The sequence below is a fragment of the Hoplias malabaricus genome, unplaced genomic scaffold (assembly GCF_029633855.1).
Source record: "Hoplias malabaricus isolate fHopMal1 unplaced genomic scaffold, fHopMal1.hap1 H_2, whole genome shotgun sequence".
In the NCBI taxonomy this organism is placed as follows: domain Eukaryota; kingdom Metazoa; phylum Chordata; class Actinopteri; order Characiformes; family Erythrinidae; genus Hoplias; species Hoplias malabaricus.
The window spans coordinates 156,490-184,443 of record NW_027101325.1 but is presented as its reverse complement, the minus strand read 5'-3'; the positions used below and the strand labels follow the sequence as shown (position 1 = coordinate 184,443).

Here is a 27,954-nt window from a genome sequence, read left to right as displayed (position 1 = left end):
AGGGGGCGCCAGTCCTTCAAAGGGCAGCACACACTCACACCTACGGACACTTTTGAGTCACAAATCCACCTACCAACGTGTGTTTTTGGACTGTGGGAGGAAACCAGAGCACCTGGAGGAAACCCACACAGACACAGAGAGAGCACACCACTCCTCACAGACAGTCACCCGGAGGAAACCCACACAGACACGTGGAGAACACACCAACTCCTCAGACAGTCACCCAGAGGAAACCCACACAGACACAGGGAGAACACACCACACTCCTCACACACAATCACCCGGAGCGGGACTTGAAACCACAACCTCCAGGTCCCTGGAGCTGTGTGACTGCGACACTAACCTGCTGCGCCACCCTGCCACCCCAAATGAGTTCAGCCAGTCAGATTTTCCACCAGAAATGTTTTTTGATTGGATTCATTAGTTAGGAGGTGCATATTGAAATTTTACCATTTCATTTAAAAATTTTAGCTTCAGTAGATTTCCCAGTGTTAAACATGACCCTATCCATGTTCTGACTGAAAAAAAGCACCTTGTATTGACAATTGGAATTTGCTAGCAGAACATCCATATTTCAATGAGGCATCAGGGTTACATAGCTTTTAAAAAGTTGGGAAGCCAAGAAAAAAAGCATTCTTTTCTTCCATGCAATGAAGAAGAGGGCTCCTTGTACCTTTTACCCCTCATTTTACTCTTTATTTGATTTGTTTTCAGTTTCCTAGTAGTTACAATACTGCTAATAACTGTAAAGTCAAAGTGCAGCATTGTCCTAAAGAAGAAAAAAAACGCTCTTCTGAGGCTGGCAGAAAAGTGATGATAGGAGGATTCAGAGGTTAGATTAACGATTTCCATCAGAATATGTTAGAAAATGGAATTCATTCATAGGAGAAGTGGTTGCTGTGGCGAGGGTGAGAGTGAGTGCATATGTCTTCTTTTTGACAGTGAGAGTGTTGAAAACATGACCACACAACGGTCTTATTTTAGCGCTGTTACCAGAAGTCGGCCGCGGGGTCGGGGTGCTATGCAACACCTTCCTGCGTCACGGATTCACTCTCAAACATTATTTCCATGGCAACAGTGGGGGATTCTCAGAGAAATAAGCCTAAATTTATAACATAACACTTCTTCCTTTGGGTATGGCTTCTAATGTGACTGTGCAGGGGAAACTCCCGCGCGCATTTGTTGAAATGTTAGTATAATGTCATAATTTACACTGTGTCTGAAAACCTCTTCCTTTATCACTCTGTATTCAATTGTTTGTGAAATGTAATAAACATCAATTGAATAGCCTTTCCATGGGTAATTTATTGGCCTGCAAAGCTGATGGAGTTTCCCATAGGTGTGGGTTTGCCAACACTATTAGGGTGGCCCTAGATACTATACTTCAAGAGAATGTACTGAATGTAGTCATTAGTTTTTTTTAATAAAAAAATAAATAAAAATAAGGGCGGCACGGTGGTGCAGCAGGTAGTGTCGTAGTCACACAGCTACAGGGACCTGGAGGTTGTGGGTTCAATTCCCGCTCCGGGTGACTGTCTGTGAGGAGTGTGGTGTGTTCTCCCCGTGTCCACATGGGTTTCCTCTGGTTGACTGTCTGTGAGGAGTGTGGTGTGTTCTCTCTGTGTCTGCGTGGGTTTCCTCCGGGTGACTGTCTGTGAGGAGTTGGTGTGTTCTCCCTGTGTCCGCGTGGGTCTCCTCCGGGTGACTGTCTGTGGGGAGTTGGTGTGTTCTCAAAAGTGTCCGTAGGTGTGAGTGAATGTGTGACTATGTGTGTTGCCCTGTGAAGGACTGGCGCCCCCTCCAGGGAGTATTCCCGCTTTGCGCCCAATGATTCCAGGTAGGCTCTGGACCCACCTTGACCCTGAACTGGATAAGCGCTTACAGATAATGAATGAATGAATGCAAATAAATCAATATTTGCCTGTAGAATAAAACTGCAATTTAAACTCCTTCCAAAAACATGTTGGTATAGGCAGCAGGGACCTAATTATGAAATAAATGCTGCATCAGTAAGAGATATTAAATACAAGCACTTTAGCTAAATTAGCCTGCTCCTGTACAGCTTTTTTGTGTTTTTAAATCACATGCAGTTCCTATTCACCCTACATTTCATGTCAACTATTCTGACATTATTCAGTAAGCTTTTGAGAAAGGAATAAACTGCCTTATCCCTAGCCGTGCAAGCCAGATTTCTACCTGTTCTGTCACTTCACTTACACTGACAGGACGCTTGTACTGATATTAAAAAGCAACAAAACAACAGACCATGACATGTACTGGAGGCAGTCTTCAAAACAAGTTAGAACAACAAATTATTGCTCAAGAAATTGGGAAGCATCTATGACAGTCTGCCATTTTTAACTTGCACAGTCACATTAAACTGAGTGTGAAACCCTGTAACCCAGGGTGTGTACCTGCCTTGCCCCTAATCAGAATGAAGCAGTTATAGAAGATGAATGAATGAACGAAGGGTTGCAGTTTGCAGTAAAAATACATTTGGAGATAAATGTTTTTAGAGAAATGCAACTATAAGCTAGTCCTCTATGAGGTGTATGTAAAATTAAGGGTTTTATACTTTTTTACTCTGTTTCTGAGGAAACGAATGGATGCTAAAATGTGGCCCAACAGTAACTACTGTGTTACTGCTTACTGTTGCACAATTAATAGGCAAATTAAACCTTAGCCTTTTCATGGGTCTTACATCTTGCATGCATAGGGCTCTTTGGTTATGTCTCCCATCTGGACCACTTGGACATAATTACAGGTCTCACAGAAAGCTGACCCAATCTCATTACAAGAGGTGGGTGCCAGTGAAGCCTGAACTGTTACTTAATTAAAACTACTGACATTCAGTGAAGAAACACCTCAAGACACAGAGCAGAAGAAGAAAATGAAGTTAAAAACAATTCCCCCTAGAAATGTAGTGGAAGTTCCTAGCACACACAGAAAATATAAACACAGAGATTTAAGTTTATTTGTGATGTAACTCTTCTTGACACACTTTGGCCTATCAAAATTGAGAGAGGTAGTCTGAGATAACCCAAATGTTGTTGACAAGTGCATACAAATAATATAGCCATATTAGCAGGTAGCAGCATTAGTTTATAATTATTTCCCAGTAAACAAGAAACGTCCCTGGACGTTCAAATTAGGTCTAAAAGTAGTCTGTCCGTCAAGGACATATTTTAAACGTCAATGGACGTCCAAATTCCATCTTAATAAGTTAGTTAAGTGGTGACCAATCGATAACGTCAATGGACGTCCAAAATGCGTTTTATACAAGTAATTTATTTCGGGACCAATTAATAACGTCAATGGACGTCCAAAATACGTCTAATAGTCGTCTTTTTCAATGTCTGTGTTTGGACGTCTTTTCAACCTTAAGAGGACGTTGATTAGACGGCAGTCATTACGTTATTTCAACGTTGAATCAACGGCTAAATGTTTACTGGGTTATATTTAAAAAGCAAAAGTGGTTTAGAGTAGGACGGCCCACAGTGGGCCCATACTGACATTGGATTTGGCCCATTATAATGTTACATTAACCCTATACCCTTTCACCAAACAGAAATTTACACTATATATTTAATGTATATTTTCCTGAAAAAATATTTACAGAAATACTGTAATGTTATAAGACCTTTGGTATATACATAAGAAGGGATATACATTTACTGAATGGTTTCAAAATATTTATGTTTATTAAGGGCTATTATTTAGGTCATAAACACCAGAAAAATAATACATAAATATTTATACCAATTAAATAGAAAGGAACACAGTGTCTTCTTAATTGCCAAATAGTTAAATCTTAGATATTGCTGGGCAACTATCTTACTCTTTCCTCGATATGACAGCATTGCACTAGTCATCTTAATGTTCATCAGATATATCAGATATAACTACACCCCCCCCCCTCGCCCTCCCCACACACACACACACACCACCACCACCTACTGCTCCTGCTCTTCAGCATTAGTCATTATCACCTATTCCACCCAGAAACTAGCTAGGATTCCCCAAGCGACACAATACACAAAGGTAGGAGAGTGAGGACGGTGTGCTTCCTTCAAAATATGTGAAACCTCTCTCTGTTTTTAAATGTTGCTCAGCTGCTACAATCGGACAGCAGGAGGAAAACGCCCAGATCTGTCACTTTAGCATGCTGGTTAACACTGTGTGTGTGTGTGAAGGGGTTAGATGGGTCACCAGAGAGCAAGACTAATTGTTCTCTTTATTTTGGACACCCAGCCTTTGATGGCTGAGGTAACATCTGGGATCAAACTGTGATCATCTGGTGTTTAGCCCCTTGATTTTCTTTAAATAACTGATTGGCACTTTAAAGTGCTTATTTCCTTATAAGCTTCATCTTACTGTAAATGACACTGAGGAAGGGTAGAAATCTCAGGTCATCCAGCTCTGGAAACTCCACGTAGCACTTGGCATAGACTCTTATTTAAATATGTAAATGCATTTGCCTTTATCTAAATCACCTCGTTTCCAGGCGCTCTTGTGGACCTGCATGCCCTGTACGGTTTGTGGGTGTCTGTAATTCGTGCTGTCCGGTGGTTGTAGAGTACGGCAGCGCCAATAGCTGCAGAGGAAGGCGGCGGGTTTGAACCAGGAGGTGGAACGGATTGAACCACGCTATACTTTCCACCCGTTTTCCAGCAGGCCCCGCCTCCTGTGTGAAGATTGGTTGGTCGTTCACGTTCACAAGAAGAACGCCGGTGGCTACAGCTAGCCAATCGTAGCGCAGGACGCCAAAAAAAATCAGCCAATCCGCAAACCCTCGCGCAAAAGGCGGGGGCTACCTGAAAACCGGTGGGGAAAGACAACGCTATTGAACCACCGTCGCGTTTCGAACACATTCACTCACTCACTCCGCTTACACACACCCTCCGTAGGTGTGTATTACTGAAACCCGTGAACGCAGCAGAAAGGCTCTGGACTTTTACGACCGAAGACAGCGTACGACGGTACAGGGGAAGCGACACAGAGAGAAGAAGATAAAAACGCCGCGGAACCGAGCAGATATGTATTTGTCAAACCCACCGTAGTCCGCTCTCTTCATTAGGAGGCAGACTGCGCTGAGCATCTCTCACTGCATTGAGGCCAGTGTTGCAACTGCGCCGTGTTTATCTGCCTCTACTCGCTTAATCTCTTCCCCGTGAGTGTGTTTCGGGCTTTAAACCGCGCTTTTTAGCCCAGCTGTGTTGATTAGCTCGTCCTCCGGAGCAACGCTCCTCGACGGCAATGTCCTCTGCCCGTATACCGCAACAGAAAACTGTCTGTCTCTCTCACACGACCTGAGCGACTGCAGAGGACGGCGAGACAGGGAGCGGCTGCGCTGGAGCACGTTTTAGGGGATTTTGTTTATTTTCAAAGGTGGCAGACGTTAGCTAGCTACTACAAGACCGTGGACGCCCGCGAGTCCGTTTATAGTCCTGCGGAGCCAATTTGGATATCAATATTTTAGTAATGGCTGCGTTTTCTTGACCCGACCGCGGCAGGGAGTTGTAGAGTCTATCTTTGTGTTTGAGCGCTCGGTGCTTGACTGAGGTAAAATGTAAACGCTGGCGGTTTTTCCAGAGCTCATTCGCCTTTTCAACATTAATTAGGAACGACGCAAAAATAGCCATCATCGCTGCATTCGCACCAAAATGCCGGCCGGAATGAAGCCGCTGGAAAAGTTTTTGAAGAAGCAGACCACCGCGCTCACTCGCGCCGGAGGCTTCGGGGACAAGGCGGCGGGCACGGGGGCGTCTCGACGGCGGGCGAGCCTTTCTCGTGTGGTCCCGTTCTTCAGGGAGGTGTCCCCCGAGGGCGGCCCGCCGCGGGACGTCTTCAGCCCGGAGACCGAAGAGGCGCCGTGTTGGCCGTCGGCCGCCGCAGACATCCGCAGCCCGTCGCTGTCCAGTGACGAGCAGAGCTCCGAGGCCAGTCTGGACACCAGCTGCACGCCGCTGGCCGCCGACACGCCGGAGAACCTCGCACTGGCGCTGCTGGACAGCGTGGCGGGAAAGCGCTATGGCAACTGCACCGGTAAGAGCCAAGGATGTTTCCTAGCGATGTGCTAAATTTGATTCCGCTGAAGTAGTCGGAGTAATCTTAAAATCTGCAACATGAATGAATAAATAAATAAATAATTTTAAAAAAGGAAAAGAGAAAGGAAAACAAAAGTGTGTAAATGGGTAAAAAAAACCCACATTGAAATCAGTTGAAGTTTGAAGGCAAAAGCAGTGTACGTTCAAATACAGCCAATCAGCTTCAAGGCCACAGTTATATCATCAGATGTATATTAATTGCTGTAGAATGTGAAGAAACAGGTGCTCCCATGCTCAGTAATATAGTCTGAAAGTTGACACCAAGAAGACTTAAAAAAGCAGTTGTGTAGGTAAAGAACAGCTCATGGTATTAGTGACAAACACCTGGCACAACATTTTAAAAATATTTCAAACCAGCAGGTTCAGGTACAAGGTAAACATCATGAAACAAAACAGGGCGGTCAACTGACTTTCAGTTAAGAGTGTAAATACGAGGCCCCTTGTGTTGATCACACCTGCACCCAGTCAAAGAAGTATGGCCTGTTTTATCAGCGAATTAACTGATAAGAAATAACAGTAGAATAAAAATCTGTATAACTAATATAACCCCAAAAACACATTTTTAACGTCATGTGGGGTCACTTGTTTTTAGTGAACGAGTCATTTGGTTCCTTGATTTAAAATAAACTAAATACATCTAAAAATCCCCCTAACATCTTTCACACTTTCACTGTTAAGATAAAGTGTCATAAACTGCAAAATAATAACTTTAAATAGAATGAAGAAGCTTCTTCCCATTGACTGGAGCTTGATTGCAAAGATAGATCATATATTAAATATTTTATGTAAATTTACAACATTTCTAATGGTCCATTTATCTGTAAAAAGAAAACAAAAACTACTATTGTGACTCTGCACTTACGTTAATGGAATGCAAAAGAAAAGGTGTTTTCCTCACAGACATGCCACGCTGCTTCCGCTTTTGTTACGTGTTAAAAGAAATTTAAGCAGATCAAAACTGCAACATGCACTAATGTCTGATACGATGCCAACTGGCCAAGAGTGCAGAAGTAGAAATGGCTCAGAGCAAAAATACTCCTCATTGCACCACTGCACTAATCCTTAGGTTACATAATAACATCAGTGTTCTTTAGCCATGACACCAGCCTGATTGGTTATGAGGAAAAATGCTTTGTGCCAGTACTGTACATTAACACTTTGCATGTTGAAGGTGAAATTAATAATTATTAATTTATGACCTAACGGGTACGATTAGCTCTGTAGAATAGCAAATGTGCATGTGCACTCTATGGACAAAAGTATTATTGAATATCAATAATAGAATTCAGATGTTCCATTGCCACAGGTGTATAAAATCCAGCACCCATCAATGCAGTTTGTTGATAACAATAGTTTGTAAAAAAAAAAATGGGTCATTCTAAAGAGCTCACTGAATTTGAGCACGGTACTGTAAAAGGATTCTACATTTGCAACAAGCAAATGTCTTCCTTACTAGATATTCCACAGCTGAGTGCGAGTGGTACTGTTGAATACTGGAAGTGCTTAGAAACCACAGAGACTCAGCCAAAAAAGTGGCAGACCATGTATAGTTGCAGAGCTGAGTCACCGACTGATGAGGTACACAGGGCTTAGAAGTCGGCCCTGAGTGAGTTCCAAACCTCCTCTGGCATTAACACCAGCCCAAAATCTGTAACTTTCATGGCTTGAGTTTCCAACGTCGAGCAGCTTCAGAAAAGCTTTACATACATCATCTAACACAATGCCAGTTGTCAGATATAGTGGTGGATATCAGACCACCCCTGGACATTGGAGCAATTAAAACATGTTCTGTGGAGTGACAAATCACTCTTCTCTATCTGGCAGTCTGGGTAAATGCCAAATGAAAGTTGCTTTCCTGGCTGCATTGTGCCAAGTGTAAAGTTTGTGGAGGAGGGATAATGACATAGGGTTACTCGCATGGGCTCCTTAGTTCCAGTGACTGGAAATCTTAATGCTTCAGCATAACAAGACATTTTGGACAATTGTACGCTTCCAGGTTTGAGGGAACATTTTGTGCAAGGCCCTTTTTTGTTTCAGTTTGACTGTGCCCCTGTGCACAAAGCAAGGTTTATAAAGGCATTGTGTTAGGTTTGAAGGAATTGACTAGAACACAGAGCCCTGACCTCAAACCCATCAAACATTTGAGGTGAAATTGAACAGAGATTGCAAACTAGACCCTTTTATTCAGCATCAGTGTCTGACATCACAAATGTTTTTCTGGATGACTGGACAGAAAACGCACCACACTCCAATAGCATGTAGAAAGCCTTCCCAGTGGAGTGGAAGCTGTTATAACTGCATGTGGATTTATTGTCATAGATTCTTGTAGGTATGATTGTTGGTGTCCCAATACATTTGTCAATATACTATTGTTCTACGTGGTTTTGCACCAAGTGTCCTGTGTTACCTGCTGCTTATTTATTAATTAGAGAATGTAGGCCATGGTTCTCGCTTACCAGGAAGATTGCTATTTACTAGTATGAGAAATGGCTTGTTAAGAAATGACTGTTATATTTCAAAATTACCGTGAATTCTGTCTTTTTGTGTTTGTTTAAGTAACACATAAATCATTTGTTAAGTAAACAGAGTCATTCAGAATGATCAAATATTAAATATGCCATCATAGGGACATTTCCTAAGTAAGATTTTTTTTACAGTGGTTGTAATAGGAACTAGACATAAGAAATGTATATTGATTCTTCAGAAAATTATCATTTGAAATAGTTACAGACAGGCTGTCTGATACCTTAGATATTGTTTTATGATAGTTTTGAGATAAGCTCTTGGAATGCAGTGTTTTTTTTTATGTGCTACGCTGATGCATGTCAGATACCGTAATGCAAAGGAGTACCTAGGAAAACTTGTTTATTCAGATTTACTGGAAGATTCATTTTTTATCACTGTCACGCTAGAAATGTCAGATATTGTATGATTCTCTACAATGTGCCAAGCTGCTCTTAACTTTGATTAAATATCAGTTATTGAATTATTCTTATGGAGTTTAAATGTTCCACTGTAGTGTACAGCTGCCCATTGTGTATGGAAAAGTGTCATAAATTAATGTCAGTTCATGTGCTAGGTATTTAACTACAAGATTTACTGGGATGAATGTTTTGAAAAATTAAAGTAGATTCTTTGTTTTTTTAGCTGGGAAATTCCTGTCTGGGAGATTCTTTGTTTAGGCGTTTACAGACAAGGAAAATTATTTTTTAAGGTGCTTTCCGGTTGTTCTTCCTGTTAAATCTATCAGTCAATATGCCAGTGATTTCAACCACCTCTTCAGTAAAACAGAAACTGCACGTTGCAGTGCATTGTACAGCTCACTGACAATGACAAGGGTTTTAACTGGCCAAGCCCTCATTAATCATTCATCTAAGTAAAAATGCAAGGTACCTCCCCAGCTTTCCCTCGTAAAAGGTTTTTGATAATTATTTCTTCAGTATTCATTGCGAAAATAATAACTTTGGCCACCATTGTACAGCATTGGTAGCCCTTGCACATGTGCAGTGAAGTATTATTGTGCAGTAACCATGGAAACTACAGAAGCCTGAGAAATGTGGCCGTGCATAAGTGCCAGTCTGAGAATGGTGCTGTATGTAAAATCAATAGGCTGACAAGTAATTTCCTGTCCACTGTATTATATTCTTCACATTTCTGATGTCCAGTTGACAATGGTCTGGACAAAAGTCTTCTTTTGTGACTCTAAAATCGAAAAGCTTTTTTTCCCCAAGGCTATCTAGTTGCCATAATGACACACATTAAATTTTGTAATTTTTTTAAAGGAAGGCAAAAGATAACAAGAACAGAGACCAGAAGCATATATATATAGACCAACAGCTTTTGAGGATTGTCTCGTCTTTTGGGTGAGTGTTTTTCAGTTGACTGAGAAACACCTCAACAAATCATGTCAACCTTTGGTTGGAATTTTCCAATAAACACATTCTAGGATGGCCTTTGTGGCACTCAAAGCAAGGCACCTACATTTTATTCAAGACATGTCAACATGGCTATATCAGTTTTACACTGGCTATATCAATCTCAGCATGCCAGTTTTCTCTCCATTGCCTGTTTAGTTTTAAGGACATTTGTTGATGTGGGATGTAAACACCAGAATAGACCTTTGATAAACATTAAATAAATTAAAAAATTACTGAATTAATTACTTTTTTGAGTGAAAAAGGAATGCAGATAAAATCCCAAATTCAAAAATATTGGTGTAGTATAGAAACTATAATAATAAAAAAACATATGTAAATAATAAATAAAACTACAGTATGCAGTGTTTTTACTTTTCTTTACTTTTACTTATTTATAATTGTCATTGCAAACAGTACAAACCCAAGATATTTAATGTTTTGCCAGTTTAACTTTATTTCATTTGTTAATATATATTTATTCCTATATATTAGGCCTGTGACACATTCCAAAAATATTGGGACTATAAGATATTTACCAATTTGTAATATCATTCCTTCTCAAAACACTTAAAAGATGTTTTGATACAGAGTATACCAAGTGATAGCAAGTTTCATGTGTTGTTTTGTCTCAGTCTCCCTGCCATAAGGTCTGCAGCAGTATGTTTTTGTTGATCAATTTCAAATTCTCCACACATTCTCTATTGGGGACCGCAAGTCCTGAACAGTCCTGAGCATGTACCCTTTTCTTCTGCAGCCATGCCTTTGTAATGTGTGTAACATGTGGTTTTGCGTTGCCAGGGACATTCTTGGAAAAGATGTTTTAAAGGTAGCAGGTGATTCTATTAGATCTGTGTACTTTTTCGCCTTAATGCCATCACAAAAATGTAAATAGTTTTTGCCAAGGGCACTGACACAACCCCCATAACATGATTTATCTTGCCTTTTAGACTTTGCTAATCACACTCTGTACACTGTATCCATATCTTCAAAAAACGGTCTGGTGTACTGTTTCATCTGATCACAATACATGTTTCTACAGTGTGATGTTACATCTCAAATACCTCAGATCCCAGTCAAATCTACTTCTTTGCGCTACAAAACATTTTAAGTGTGTTTTAGTGCTTGATAAAAGTTTGCCAAAGTAATTGTTGACAAACTGGAGATCATCTGCTTATCTTTGCTCAGCTTAATGTAGATACTGTTATAATTCTTGACACGAATCCTGATTACAATCACTTTTTATTCCATACTGTCCTATTTGGGGTTGTTTAATATTATATTAATTTTAGCAATTCGTTTACTTTGGTATATACTTCAGGAGCTGTATCTAATTAAGCGTATTGCAAATGTTTGACGGTTGAGTTTCCTGCCCAACCTGTTCTTTGGAATATAATGTTGTCGTTTGCAGATTTATCTGTCATTCCAAAGAATAAAAACGTTTAACTAACCTTGCTAATCCTGGATTAGCTAATGATATGCTCCCAGATTGACTGTCTCATCCAGACCTGCTGTCCGCAGCAGTGAGTTTGTGGATTACGGATTGTGGTGGTCTACTGATCTCAGGTCTTGAGGTCAGTGTATCATACTGTCAAACTGCACTTTTTAGAATGCTTTCCATGTGATAAAACACAAAACACAGACTTATGAATTACCTACTGGCACTCTATCCATCTTCCAGAACTAAAATCCCCTTAGTAATACCATATCTCATCATGGTGATGAAAGTCACAGCTCATCTTTTGGATTTCTCACACTCACACTATACAGTCTATATCAGATAATCAGATTGCAGTTCAAATGGTGGGCTGAAGTCAAAGTTTTGCAGTTCACCTGAGGTCAACTGATGGTTATGTAATTATTTTTAGCTTTCATTTCAGTACTTCCATTCTGAAACGTAAGGCATTTCACAAGCAAGTCAGGGCAGGATTTGAAAAGGCAGCAATAGAAAAAGTACAGACAGTTGTCTGGCAATTGAGTGAATCCCTAGTGTTGGCAGTACAAGCCAGTTCTGCAAATGGAGAATCCCTTTTACAGTAAGTCTGAGGACTGCTTTGTTTTTGTGGTTGAGCCATATCCATCAAAATGTGCCACCTTTAACTGCAGTAAAGAACTGTGCATTCATAACATAAATAGTAATTATATATAAATGATAAAAACAGTAAAACGTTTAAGTAAAAAGTGTAACTGAACTCTAAGCATAGCTTAAACCAAGTCAAACTCCTAGGCATACATCACTACATTTTCTTATGTGGTTTTTGAAGCTCTGATTTACAGTGAATCATAAAATGGATACAGAGTATAGACAAAAATGTGACTGCTGTTGTTTTTGTTTCGCTTTATACCCAAACTAATCCTTTAACAGCGCTCTCTTGGTATTGGTTAACTACATGACATTAGTTACATGATATCTCATATGGTTCCCTCTGGTTCTTGGAAGGATTAAGATTGGTTCGTCAGCATTGCTGTTAATGTATGAGTCAGGCTCTACTTAAGGTGTTTGTGATGGACAAGTGTGACATCAGGAAGGGGTTTTGTGTTCTGCAGGCATGATTTATACGGTTTATCTTCAGTGCTAGATTCATTGAAGTGTGTACACCTACACACTATCATTCGGAAAATACATTAATTATCATCTATGCTGTCCATATATATATTGCATGTCCAACTTTGATATTAGAATATGGTAATGGGGAATGCTAATCAGGCAGGCTTAGGCTAACAGCCACCTGTGCTTTATGACAGTTAGCTGAGTCATCCTCAACTGCACTAATCAAGCTAAACCATGTGGACCCTCTATGGCCTCAAGCTTGGCGGGGCTAGCTCCACTGAGCTCTCCATACGCTGCCTTCCGTAAAGCAAATCAGTCCTCGGGCACATTCTCAAAGAGTCTTCACTGAGAGAAAAGTGAGGGAGCCAGAGGGAGAGAGAGCAAGTGAAAGGAAGAGATGAAGAGAAAGGGAGAGACACGAGTGCAACGTGAGAGAGTGGTGGCATGGGTCTGTGTAGGAGGTATGATGTTTTTTTTTTCTGAAAAGAGTGCGGGATTAGGAAGAAATGGCTGCCCACTCACCGGCCTCCCTTTGGAGGGCTTTACATAACATCAGTACTTTCTCTCTCTCTCTCGCTCTCTCTCTGGCTCACTTTCTCTTCCTCATAATGGCTATGCCCACTTTGTGCGTAACCCACGCACCTGGGCCACTCTGTGCTGATGGATAGGGAGGCCCCCTGTGCTGATGATTTTGACCATGACAGGATGAATGTGTGTTGACTATGAAGCATGTATGCACTTAGTTTGTGCATATTAGTATTAGTGTGTACTATGCTGTTAGGGAGAAAATTACTGAATCTATTTATTTAAATCTAGCCTGAAATAACATGTATTCACGCAGTGTGATATTTTTTATTTTATTATATATATTTATTTTAGGGTTTAAGCATGCACTGTGTATTTATCTCTTTTTTTCTGATGGAGCAGTAAGTTTCAGTGTTGGTCACGCAGTTGCAATTTCTAGCAACCATTGTCAAATATAAATGGTTTGGCATTGTTATGACAATTTGTAGTTATATAACAACTAACAATACTAGTAATTTGTTTATATTGTTCTGTCCTGATGTATGCGCCTGTATTTCTCTGCAAATATGTCTCAGTGCCAAACAGCTTCTCTTTACGTACAGCACCTGTTCACATGGCAACCGTGTTCTCTTGTAGGCAGGAGGAGGAAGAGGGAACAGGAAGGAAGGGAAGGAATGAGTGGAGAGTGAAGTGAAGCCTGTATGGTGTACTCATTTTGGGTGTTGAGAGGGCACTGTTTTAATAAAGTAGGAAAGAAGGCAACTCAAAGCGTACCGTGCTCGTCCTGGCTTCCTTTAACTCTGCTTCACTTTTGCAATTTCTTTACCTCATGTTTTTAAGTAGCTCATATAGTGAGGTAAAATAACAGAAAGGGGCACACTTCCAAAGCTACTTACACACAAAAAAACCCAAACAAACACATTCTCTTTGTGTTAAACCAGCACTGCAGTGAGGACTAGCAAAATATGCCATATGATAGCACTTTGAAGAGACAGCAGTGGTTGCCCTCCTTTTTTGCACTCTGTTTGCCACATTTTGCAGGCGCACACACGTGTACAAACAGATGGCCCCAAGCTTCCCGATTAGTGGCTCAAAAGACAGCCCTAATAACAGCCTATAGGCCCAAATGCAAGCGAAGACTGTGATTAGTGTGCAGTCATCACTGTTGTGATGAAACACTCTAGCATGTGCAATAATAAGGGCAACTGCATCTCTTTGATCCAGACTAACGTATGCAGACATTTTTAAGTTGTTATTGAACCACTCTATTCATTTATTTGTTTTTGTTTTAATTAATTTATTTGTTGTAAGTTAATCCACTCATTCATATACTGTAATCATCTTATTCAGGGTTTTGGTGGGTCAGGAGCCTACTTGGAATCATAGGGCATCACGCATTCATTCACACACTCACACCTATGGACACTTTTTGAATGGCCAGTTCACCAAACAGGATGTGTTTGTGGAAACCCGGAGGAAACCCAGACAGACATGGGGAGAACAGGCAAAATTCCTCACAGGCAGTCAACCAAGGTAGTGTTTGAACCAACAACTACAGAACCCTTCAGGTGTGTGACAGTGACAGTACTTGGTAACACCATTGTGCGGTCTCATCAATATTTTTTTTTTTTAGTATTAGCGATATTGAATGACATTTGAAGCTACAAAATAAATTTAATTGGTACAGAAAGTGTTCAAAATACACTATGCTGGAAAGAATATATATATGTATTTTGTGAGTATGGACCATGACTGTGACAACTGGAACAGGGAGGTGAACCCAGATACAATTTTTGGGCAAGAGTTTGGAGTTCCGTTGTGATCCTACTCCCAAAATGTTGTTATTACATAAAAACTTTGTTTCTTTCTGTCTGATAGTTTCCATGTTGAATTGATGTAATCTCCTCCTGAGTGAATCTTTGGCATTAGAATAGTCTAGACTTGTTAAATAGATTTATCTGAATACTTATGAGCTGTTGATGAATAATTAATTTCCGCTACTCCTAAGTGCCACAGCTCATTTATGACTGGTACTTTTTAAAAAGGTTGTGGAACATTGCCAGCAATATTTTTGCTGATGTATAACATAGCTCTACCATATGAACATCAACATGGCCAGTCCAGAATTAGAAGAAATTATGGATGTTGGACCTTGATTCAGAAAGCGTCTTTGCTTAACTTGGTTTTGATGTTGATTTTGAAGTATTGAGGCCACTCTAACTGTCATCAGTTGTAGGCTGTGTTAGAGCCCACATCTTTCTTCCCTTTCAGTATGTGTCCTCGGGGGGGACATAAAGTGGAAAGTAGGACATACGCTACATTAAGAAGTTTGCTTGTGTGTTGTGTAGCACTTGAGCATGTTTGAAGCTGTTGGGTGTATTTGATAGATTAAGCAGAAAGGGTTTGATAAGGTCCAAGGTGATTTGGTTTCTGTGAGTCACACAGATCCTGTGTGCAATACTAGGATTTGTTAGCTGTATTTGAGGTCTGTTTTTACTGCTGAATGTATATCTGCTATTTTCACTTGATGATGTTAATGTTTTCTGTGTTTTTACTGATAAACAATGGAAAAACTGATACAAACTATCTTCATGTGTGAGTGTAGTCAGCACTAACCCTGATACTCCATTATCACTGGGAGTTCAAAGTTCATGCCCAAGGTGGACAAACAAGTCTGTAGAAGTAAATCTGTGGGTAAGTTTGCACGGGTGTTTCCTGTAGTGCTGTCAACACGTATTATATTGATAAATAGCACTACAGTGCTTTGTCTTTTCTTATGTAATAGCAGAGTTAGCTAGGCATCAAGTCATGGCTCCAATTGCTCCACACAGTGGGTTGAAGTGATGCTCGTGATTGCTACTGTGGGGAGGGTCTCCCCAGAGACTGCCATAATCTGGGTTAGGCCAAAAATCAAGCTGCTGCTATATTAAGAAAGGAGCAGCTTCATTTTAGCTTGAGGGTATTTTAGGAATTTTCTGACTTTTATGCTGCCTTGATATTTACACACTTCCCTTATTTGCATGATCCTGCTGTATACCCACAGGGCACAGGTCCAATCTGCGTAACACGTACTACAAAACAAAGCAGTGCTGTTACGTCAGAAATATTTGTGGTTAAAGGAGATGTATATGATTGGGAGGAAACGCAGTTTATTTATGTTCAGAAGTTCCATGTCGTTTTAAGGTGGAATGTTATGTTTGAAAAGAAAAAAAACATGTTTTTTTGAACATGGGTGAAGTTTATCTTTTCTGTATTTTATTCACTGCTTGAACTACCACAAGCACCTGGAGCAAACCCAGGGCACTCGAGTTTTATAGCACCTTTGGTAATTCAGTTAGCCGTCTACAGAGTTTGGAGATATTTCCACCTTAAGTAATCTGAAACAGCAAAAAAATATATAAATAAATAAACACGTTATTATTACCCACCTATGGAGCAGCAAAAGGGCAATATCTTCATCTTGGTTCATGCTTTTGAATGTTTGGAGTTCTCGGCATTGTCTAAAAGAACAGCAGATGCCTTTTTTGTGCCATGAGTTGAGAGAGAAACCTAGCATACCGGACTAAGATAGCTTGTTTATTTACTGACACTGGGGTTTTGTAAGTACATTAGACCTGTTTCAAGCATGCAAACAGCCGGAGAGCTAACAAATGATGAGGGAACATTCTGAATTTTATAAAATGTGTTTATTTTTTCATTACAATTATGAATTTCTTTTCTTTTCAGATCTGGGTGACCAGATCTGAGATGGTGAAAAAAGAGGACACGTCTCCGCGGGGGTGGGGGTGGACGACTACTGACGTGCAGACTGACCAATTAAATGTTTACAGAGATGGTTATCGACCAATAACGGTAGCTCCTCAGTCAGACCGGCCAATCAGAAGATTTTAGGCTACTTCACCACGCCCCCTTCTCACTCAAGCGAACCAATCGGAGTAGGGGAGGGCGGGACTAGTTTGTGAACGAAACTTCACGAAGTTCTATGTAAGCTCTAGACAAACAAAATCCCGGACGTTTGTGAAATTCCGCCCGGACATTTTTTAAGTCTAAAAAAGAGGACATGTCCGGGTAAAAGAGGACGTCTGGTCACCCTACCTACAGTCCTTTTTAGGTTCTTTTTTTCCTCTTTGAAAATTGTTATAGTGGTAAATAAAGTTAATATTACTGTAGTAAACACCAGTAACCGTGGTAATAATGTTACTTTTTACATTTGCTTCCTACTTTGAAAAACATGTCGCTCCACTCCTCATATTTCATTTAATGGTTTGTCAGTCATAAATGTCATGCTTTCATGTGCATCCACACAAGGATTTATCTTAGCTTCACTATCTAAACCTGAATTGATAGAAAGTTTGAGTTAACTCCGGCTGGCTTGGTTAGGGTTGATTTGAAGCTGAGGCCTAGTCCATGTGTACACTTCTACACCTTCCTTTTTTTTTTATAGACAGTCTGTCTATATAAAATCATAAAACATGCTTGTATGCTCTTCAGATTGCAGAGCAGCTCACTGAATGACAAAAGAGATATCTTTGACAAATGAAAATTAACTTCCTCTTATTCTGCAGGAACCACTTCATTTTCCCACCAACTAGAGGTCAGCCCAGGTCATGTCCAATGCCAGCAGCCTTGGGGGCAGTGCTTGTGTTGTGGATTTGGTCGATATAGCAGTGTCCACCGTAGTGCATTCTGATGGCTCTGTCCCTTATAGTGTAAGAGTAACTGTATGTTAATTAGTGATGTAATAAGTCATGTTTGCAGTGTTAAACAAGCATGGTTTTGGCTGCGTCTGCTAATGCAACATAATTACCTCATGTAAAGAGAAAGGAGACAATGGCACACACTCCGATGTCATTCAAAGGAGAAAATGGTGCACAGTCTTGACGTTACAAGTCAAAAACTCAGTTCTACACTACATCACTGAAAACTACATTTCTGAACATCTGCTGGAGAGCGTTTTCCAAAAGGTCAGATTTTAGTGACCTGAAATGTGGTTTACACATGGATGAAAGGCCAAAACGCAGCAAAATCTACATTTAACAAATCATCTACGTGTGTGTGGACAAGGCCTGAGATGTCATGAATTTGTCTAAGCTTAACTTGCTTTCTGAGACAGACCTCTATTAATTAATCAAGCGTTTATTACCAGGTGGATATGGTTAGAGCTGCAGTAAAAGTCTGCATTGTAAATAGCAGGAGTAACACGTTCAGAATCAGTTGTAGACAGTTGCTGCAGCCCTTTTTTATTCCATCCATCCATTTTCTGTAACCCTTATCCAGTTCAGGGTCCCGGTGGGTCCAGAGCCTACCTGGAATCATTGGGCGCAAGGCGGGAATACACCCTGGAGGGGGCGCCAGTCCTTCACAGGGCAACACACACACACTCACACCTACGGACACTTTTGAGTTGCCAATCCACCTACAAACGTGTTTTAGGACTGTGGGAGGAAACCGGAGCACTTGGAGGAAACCCACGCGGACACAGGGAGAACACACCAACTCCTCACAGACAGTCACCTGGAGCGGGAATCGAACCCACAACCTCCAGGCCCCTGGAGCTGTGTGACTGCGACACCTACCTGCTGCACCACCGTGCCGCCCCCTTTTTTATTCTAATTAATTTTATTCTTCAAAATAAAATTGTATTCAAATTTTCACTTACATGGCATGGCATTAAATTAACTTAAATTCACTAGTTAAGCCTTCTTTTAAATGCTGCTGGTCAGTGTTCTTCTAAGCACTGATGATACCCACAATTGTGATTATATCCACAAACCCCTGCACAGACCATGCACTAGAAGAATGGTGGTGGAAGACTTGAGATGAAACAGATATGAAGGACAAGAGCAAGCAGCTTTCAAGAATGTGCAGAGACCTCACATACACATTCTTCATATCTCTTTCTCTCTCTCTCTCAAACACAGTCTTTGCCTGTTACTGCTTCATGCCAAATGCTCCAACGCATGTGAGTGAGAGATGCAGAAAACAGAAAGAGAGAAAGAAAGGAGAGTGTGCGTGGGATGTGGGGGTTCAGATGTGATAAGACCTCCATGGTAACGGCCTGTCAATCACAATTTATATAATCCTGCTCTGTTCAACATGTCTGAAATCTCTGCCTGAGATCTCCATTTTGACCAACCACCTGATTCCAATCTTCATTTACTGTAAATATGCGAATGGGGTGGGGCTTTATGTTCCATCTTACAGTGGAGAACTCCCTGGCCTTCAGTATAAGAAAGGGGGGTGGGGTCAGGTAGGAGCTGCTGGAGCACAGTAAGTGTTCCTACATACATTCACCCCTGATTCTGCCAACCCCCCCCCCCCCCCCCCCCCCCACACACACACACACACACACATATTCATGCAAATGCTTTGCGCACATCATGTGAAATAAAAACCTCTTGTCTTGGCTTTCAGGCTTAAATAAAAGAGTTCTATGTAGGAGGTCATTGTTGAAGGAGCATTAGCAACCTCCTTCAGTGAAAATCACATTATTACATTTACATGTCCATAAGGTGTTTTAAATATGCTGTAATGTAAATGGCATGGATGAGCTTTGAAAATGCATTCAGCTAACCAGGGTTTCAAACATCACAAACCTAAGGAAACAGCTTGCGGGGTGGGGCTTTCCAGGTAAGCTCGAACAGTGGGGGGTGTGGGTGGAGACAGGTGGGGACTAATTGTATATTCATAGACCTGTGTGTATGGAATGAAGGTAAAGGGGTAGAATAACAAAAGGCATGGAGGCAAATTTGGACAAGACATATTTGGGTTGTGTAATTGAGGACCATTGGGACTTAAATGTTGTATTCTTGCTGTTTCCAGTGTCCATATAGATGGCCTTTAACAACTTTTTCCTCCATTTGTCCTGCCTCTGGACTTGTGCTGTGGTCTGTTGGACATGAATATTCAACCATGAAAAAGGAAAAACTGTAGATTTTTCTGTTTTTTTTTTTTAAATTTCTTGTAGAGTTAAGCATATCTGTGAGTGTAGGTTTCATGTGACATAAAAGTACCTATGCACCCATACATACTGTAGATTTAACTCTATATGATTTAGATGTTGGGTTTGGTTGAGGTATTCTGGGTGGTGATGTGTGAAGTGAGCTGTGGTTGCTGGAGTCAGACATCTCTTATTTTTGAAAACCTAAAGAAATGTGCTCTGTGACAAACTGGGCAAAAATTCACTGCACTTAAAGCGCCATCTTAATGTGAACTAGTGGGCAGAAGGAGTGAGATGGATGAAAGAGATGGAGAGTGCGGGGGCTGTAAAAAGGTTTTTTTTTTTCTTATAACAGAGAGGGAGGCAGAAATGTTTCATTTCTTATGTCTTGGAGACTTCTCCTTTGGTAACTTTCATAATCAACTCTCTTTTTACTGTTCAGTGAGGTATGGCTGATTTTCATAAAGGTGAATAACTGCATTTAGCATAGATTTTGAAAATAAAGATCTTTAGTGTTCTCATTTTTTAACATTTGTACATTTTTGTATAAATTTTCAGAGGTGGACTGGTGCTAGACTTGTTCGTTAAGACTGCCCAGTCTTAGTTTTTCAGTCTCTTTACATCTAACATGGGAACACATCCTGGAGGGGGCGCCAGTCCTTCACAGGGTGATGCGCACACACACACATTCACTCACACCTATGGACGCTTTTTAAGTAGACAATCCACTACCAAAGTTTTTGGACCATGGGCGGAAACTGGAGCACCCGGAGGAAACCCATGCGGACACAGGGAGAACACACAAAACTCCTCACAGACAGTCACCCGGAGCGGGAATCGAACCCACAACCTCCAGGCCCCTGGAGCTGTGTGACTGCGACACCACCTGCTGCACCACCGTGCCGCCCATTAATAAACATAACATTTGTAAAGTATTACGAATGTCATAGCACCATTAAAACACAGAATACGTATTTTAATACTAGCGCTCATATTATTTTGTTGTAAACTTGCCCTGTCTAAAATTTATTGAAAAAAGAATCTGATGATGTGCCTCTTGGCTGATTTTGATCATTTATTGGTAGTTTTCTGTAACCCCTGCACTGGGCACAAGGCTGAAACTCAGGGTCCATCACAGCGCATCACACACGCACACATTCACTCCCAAACTCACACCTATGAACACATTTCAATAGCCAATCCACAAACCAGCACATATGTTTTGATTGCGGGAAGAAACCCCATAATCCGGAGGTAACCCGCTTTGGCACAGGGAGAACAGTGATTCCAAACATGCAGCTATTATTTCATAGCAAGCCAGAGTCCTACATGAAAGAAAGCACATAAATATCCCTAGAAACACACACAGACACAATTGTGCAGAGGCAGCTATTTTGTGCTTTGTTGTTTAGCTGATGCTTATATCTTGTACGTACTGTCATCATTCTAGTGTTACCCAATGGTGGTTATATTGATGGCTTTAAATCAAGACTACAGGGGGTTTTTGGTTTCATACACACGCGCACACACACACACACATCACTCTGAGGGACAAGAGACTATTGGAGGTGGTAATTAACCTCATTCACTCCTCCTCACTCACTCCGTTCCTGTCATTCACACCCACTCTGTTTCTATTTTCTACACACTTACAGAGTCTATGTAACTTCACATCACATTTTCATTGTTGTGGTTTGCACAACTTTAATTCTTTGTATCTCTTGGTATCTTCTAGCTTTTATTCTTTGATAAGTTTTCTGTCTGCTTTTATTTCTCTTTGCTTTTTTGCTCTCTCTCTCTCCAACCTCTATTTCTCCCTCACTGTCACCATGCAGCCACTTAAGGCAATGTTGCCTTGGCAACCGTGGGAAATTTGCAGCTGCGAAAATGTGGACAGGGCCCCAGCTGACACACCCACCATGACACACACACACACACACACACATCTACAATTTGCTTGGGCACCCAGGTACACATGCTTGCAGTTTGCAAATCTGCGATACAAGTCACTTTGTTCTGAGCTACATTTAAATGTTGAACAGCTTTGTATTCAGTTCTGTATAAAAATATATTCACAGGTCTGCTTCCTCCCGTTCTGAATCTATGTAATTAGACCCCTATCATAGAGCTCCTAATCTTTTTATCTCATTCATTACTGCGTTTAACCGATTTCTGGTGTACATTCACCTGTATGACTGAAACATTTTGACGTCAAAGGAACTTCCCGACAACTCGGGAGCTGAGAAACAAGACAAGCCTGGGCCAGTTAAAAAAAAAAAAAACATCTCACACACTTCAGTGCTTCTACACCTACAGCAAGTGCTGATCTAGGGTCAGCGTTAACACTCTTATCCTGAATTAGGCAGAACTGCTGGAATTAGACTTGTTATGCAATGTCAAACAAGTAGTTTTATTCAGATGCTGCAATATAGGAATTGTAAGGGTGATGTGATGTCTAGTAGGACAGTATGAGTAGTCCCTTTCAATTTCAGCTAAGTATTCCATGTCTGACATTTATAGGAAGCCACTTGAGTAGGCTGATAATAAAGTGGCAATTTTAATGAGAGCCTAGCATCATTTCCTCTGATTTGAGGTCACAGAACTTGAACGTTTTCTCTTTTAGTGAATGTTGACTGTCTAATTTTGCATTGCTTTATGGGTAATGGACTGGAGCTTTTCCCATGCTAGTCATATTTATGAGCGCTTTGTGTGTGTTTTTTATTTTTTTGCATAGACTTTGAAGAGGTCTGCTCTCCTGACCTACTTTTTCAGGAGCTGATCTGTTCATATTGAGGCTGCCTTTTTGGTTCTTTATAAGTGGCAGACTCGTATTCTGTTTTATTAATGATTAATAAGCTACAGATCGATCTAACCCAGATACATATGAATGATCATGACCACTCAGAGACAGTGAAAATTATTCTTTGATGATCTACATCTTACATCTGGGATGCTGTATAATGGGCAACAGCTCAAAAGCCAATAGATTTGTCTCTACTTTGTACACGACCAGTGATAACTACCAAAAGCGACACAAAAGCTGTCCTACTCAGTGTATGTTGGTTTGCTGCAGCTTTTTATAGAATTAGAATGAATACACCCTTGGGCTTTAAAAACAAAATGTAACCGTTAATGTAGGTTAATCTGAAACCTAAAGAAAAAGTGTCATGTGTCGTATAGTAATTAGTAATGTCTTTCAGGTTTTAGCTGTATGCTAATCTCTGTTTTCACATGTTTTCCTCTTTAACTGCATTTCTCAAGTGTGATTTATCACAGTGGGATTGTTGCATGTTTTGAGATTACTAATTCACCTTCCTTTCTTTTTCTCTCTCTGCAGAAATACTCCTGGATGACTTCATGTTGACACACCCTATCTTCCTGGCATCCGACAAGTTTCAGCAAGTCCTACTTCAGCAGTATCCTTCATATAATTCCAAACATGAATGTTTTTGGTGTACTTAGCAACCAGGTATTTGCAACTATGGAAATACCCATGGAAAATCTCGGTTTGTGTGTGTCAGTCTAGGAGCGCTTTAATGGTGGGCTAACAGCAACGCATACGTTTGTATTTATATTGTTACATCGGAATTTGGATTATCTGTTATTAGCCAGTGTTTTACTATTTAGTCGTATGTGTCATTAAAAAAACAAAAAACTAGAATAGTGAATTCTAGTGTTCTCTAGAACAAGAATAGTGTTAACACCCATTCCAATAGCAGAGGACATTTTTTATGCTCTTAGCCTCTAATCTTCACTAGAGGTGTTTGCCTACCTATGACTAACTGGGTTTTAAATATCATTCCTTTGTGTTTGTATACAGGGTGGGTGTATATCACAGTTCCCTAAATTCAGAACACAAAACCCTGTTGTTGGATGTGTTTAGTTAACCCTTCCTAGTGTCTAGTGTTTTTTTTAGCATAATACATAATAAATATAAAGATACAAACAAACATGCACTCTTAAAAATACAAGTTTATTTTGAGCAATGCCATAGAAGAATCATTTTTGTTTGAGAAATGTGTGAGTGTGAAGAAACTTTTATTCATTATCTGTAGCCGCTTATCCAGTTCAGAGTGGTGGTGGGTCCAGAGCCTATCTGGAATCATTGGGCGCAAGGCGGGAATACACCCTGGAGGGGGCGCCAGTCCTTCACAGGGCAACACACACACTCCTACGGACACTTTTGAGTCGCCAATCCACCTACCAACGTGTGTTTTTGGACTGTGGGAGGAAACCGGAGCACCCGGAGGAAACCCACAGAGAGAACACACCAACTCCTCACAGACGGTCACCCGAAGCGGGAATCGAACCCACAACCTCTAGGTCCCTGGAGCTGTGTGACTGCGACACTAACCTGCTGCACTACCGTACCATCCTAGTTTATAACATAAATCTATTAAATTAAACATAATAATTGCTTCCTTTATATTAGAGAATTTTAAGCTGCACTTCAATAAATCATCCGTCTTGATTGTCTGTAGAAATAAGTTAAATATATTGGTGATTTTCAACACATTGTCAACAGATTTAAGTTCTGTATTGACAGGCTTGATTCAGTGTTCTATACTGGCATTTTCCATCTGTTTTGATTTTGATGGATTTTCTCCTAACATGACTATACACAACAGTTTACTAAATTTCAGTCAAACACAGCCTTGACATCGAGGGGAGGGGGAGAAATTTCCAGGCATTTAAGCCATGGGGGACCTGTGAGGGTTAACTTTTGTTGTCTTTTCATGTGTATGAAAAGAAGACACCCCTCAGTAATGTACTCAGTGCCCTGCTCTCTCTACATGACCTACATTCTCAGTGTGAGGAGTCTCGGCAGTGAAGCCTCAGAGTGTCTGGGGGCTCGTCTGCTCTCAGAGCACAAAGCCATGCCTAGGGAGGCCTGCATGCCTCACTGCCCCTAATGTGGCATGTCCGTGCCCCATCTTTTTTTTTTTTCCAGGGCCCTAAGTGTGTGTATGTGTGTGGGTGACGATTCTGGTGCAGGCATGACTTTAGAAACGAGGTGTAAAAATCTGTAGGTGGCTGTTAAATAATTATAAATTAAAAAAGAATGACAGTTAATATATACTTCCATCAGTGCCCCACATCACACTGGGCTTGCGGTTCCAAGGAACACCCCCGGTTGCTCATTGGCTGCAATAGTGTTGTGTACCTTGGTCAGAGCAAATTTATTTATTTTTTCTTATTTAAAGAATCAGGATTAAGTACGAACCCCAGAATATTTTTCAGCACACAGACATCCCAGACAGCTAGCGAAAATATTTAAAAAATGTTAAGCCAGAATTATCTTAATGTAAATATTAATATAAAATCAAATATAAATTGGTTTCCTCATTAGGTAGTGTTTAACTAATAGAGAGAGAGAGTCTTATTTCATACAGTGATAGAATATATCCATGACGCCAAGAAGACCACGTCAGTGAGGGGGATCACCATGGTAACCACATTATGTTATGGCGCTTTTCCACTGCATGGACCTACTCTATTCCATTCACCTCTTATCTGCTCTTTTGCTTTTCCACTTTGCAAATTTGGTACTTGGAACTGGGCACTTATTAAATTTCTGCTTGCCTTAACTTGACATGTAAACATTACATAGCATCGATTGGCCAGAAAGACTTGTCTACACAACACAAAGAAGACATCCAGCACAAACTTGCTGTTTGTAAAATATTCAGGCTACATCAATGATCACGGTTCTGTAGTGAGAACTGAACGGTGCGGAAAGGAATGAAATATTCTACTGATCTGTCTGAACTTGGGTGTGGAGCTATGTTCAGTCCCAAAAAACAACAACAACAGGCAAATACACGATGAGTAAACAGCATTCAATGCATTCCTTTTCCCTCCCTTATCTCACCTCAGCCACGCCTCTCTCCAGGTCAGCGACTGCTGGCCATAATCCAGCACTAATCAGATCTTTTGTTGTGAGAACATGTCTGCTTCCTGCTGTGGCCAAAGACAAAGGGAAAACCCCTTGGCCCACTTTCCTCCAGCCACCACTGATTGGATTATATATATATATATATATATATATAAGTACCTTCTTTTTACTTAGCTCTGATGGCTCTTTCAGCTCAACACACACACACTTACACACTTTTACAGTCAGTGACTGAGAGATCAAAGCCCAAGGCTGACATAGAGCTGGCCTGCCACAGCCTACCATGGAGGCCAGGGGGGTTGGCAGGAGTTAACATTAACACTAGTGCAGCACAGCAACTGCCCACTGGCTCAGGTTCATGTTTGTACTCTAGCACAGAAGTTACAGAGGCCATAAATATAGTGTTACTAGATGTGGAATGTCATCAAAGGCAGCTCATGCATGTGCACTGCCTGGCCATTTTGAACAGGAATAGTGCTTTCAAATGTGGATGGGGTGTTAGGAAGGGACTCTTTAAATAGATCAGAGGAGAAGCACTGAGAGAAGCAAGGCGAATACATTTCAGACCAGCCAGAATTTAGCTTCCTTCCTGCATGAACAACTCTATCTATCTATCTATCTATCTATCTATCTATCTATCTATCTATCTATCTATCTATCTATCTATCTATCTATCTATCTATCTATCTATCTATCTATCTATCTATCTATCTATCTATCTATCTATCTATCTATCTATCTATCTATCTATCTATCTTTACATTTACATATTTTTCAGTAATTTCTACATAAATATTTTGTGTTTCTTTGAGATATATGGAACAATATTATTACAATCCACAGTTTTTGGACTGTGGGAGGAAACACCACACTCCTCACAGTCACCCGGAGGAAACCCCACTCGTTCACAGGGAGAACACACCACACAGACAGTCACCCGGAGGAAACCCACGCAGACACAGAGAGAACACACCAACTCCTCACAGACAGTCACCCGGAGGAAACACACGCAGACACAGAGAGAACACACCAATTCCTCACAGACAGTCACCCGGTGCGGGAATCGAACCCACAACCTCCAGGTCCCTGGAGCTGTGTGACTGCGACACCTACCTGCTGCACCACCGTGCCGCCCAAACTGAAATCAATTCACCAATTTTATATTGAACAACACAACATAAGCAGCATATGTACTAACTTCAAATGTTAGTACATAAATGTAATGAACCTAAATAAAGAATAAACATTTCAGTCTTTTTATCCTGTTTGCCTTATGTAAATCTGTAAAAGTCATCATGATATATGAATATAGTTATCATTTGTATTAGGTTTTATCATAAACCTAGAATTTGTTGTTTGTGGAAATACAAATACAAAATTGAGGTCCCTTTTTAAGTGGCATGTTTACTTCATATAGCTTCTAGAGCGCAAAGAAAAATGCATTTGACTGTAAACCATTCAAGGTGGGGGATAAAAGCACTTGAATATAATTACACTACCGTTTAAACAGGAACAACAGTGCAGCACTCCTGCACCGTTTAAGGAGCAGTGAGTTTGTAATTCTTCTTGGAATGCATTTTTTATTTTTTATTTTTTTTGCATGAGATGTCTTGTTTGTCGCTAAAAATTAAATGACCAAACCAGCACATTTCTTCAGCCACACTTAATGGCATGCGTTTACAAGAGTTTCAGCATCAGTTACATTAGCCCATAGTTAGCTTACTTTAGTCTTCAGGAACTCTGTGTGATACCCAGTCTCACTTCCCTGTCCTGATTTCACCTCCTCTGATTTTGAGGGGCATTGGGGAGTGCACATTACGTGCAGTGCTAGTGCGTCTGGGAAACTGTTGCTAACTTTGGTTAATGTTGTACAGGAGTTTTTCAGTTGGCACAAGGCAGTCAAGGAAGTAACATTCTCCTGGCATTTGCCAAACCCAGACTTGTCCATCAGACTGACAGATAGATAAGCATGACTTTTTACTACACAGAAGACATTTACAGTGCTCCAGTGTCCAGTGGGA

The 27,954-nt window shown here is 40.7% G+C and overlaps 1 protein-coding gene across 3 annotated transcripts in view; it reads left to right on the top strand.

The window, feature by feature from the left end:
- LOC136686025 (rap guanine nucleotide exchange factor-like 1) overlaps window positions 1-27,954 on the top strand; it is a 56,333-nt gene that overhangs the window by 10,963 nt on the left and 17,416 nt on the right. For 2 of the 3 annotated variants that reach the window (XM_066659498.1, XM_066659499.1), the window contains one exon: window positions 23,375-23,453. In XM_066659498.1, the coding sequence (XP_066515595.1) occupies window positions 23,375-23,453 (79 nt within the window). Of the gene's footprint in view, window positions 1-4,864; window positions 6,046-23,374; window positions 23,454-27,954 lie in introns of those variants that run through there. The other variant, XM_066659497.1, reaches the window with a different exon arrangement.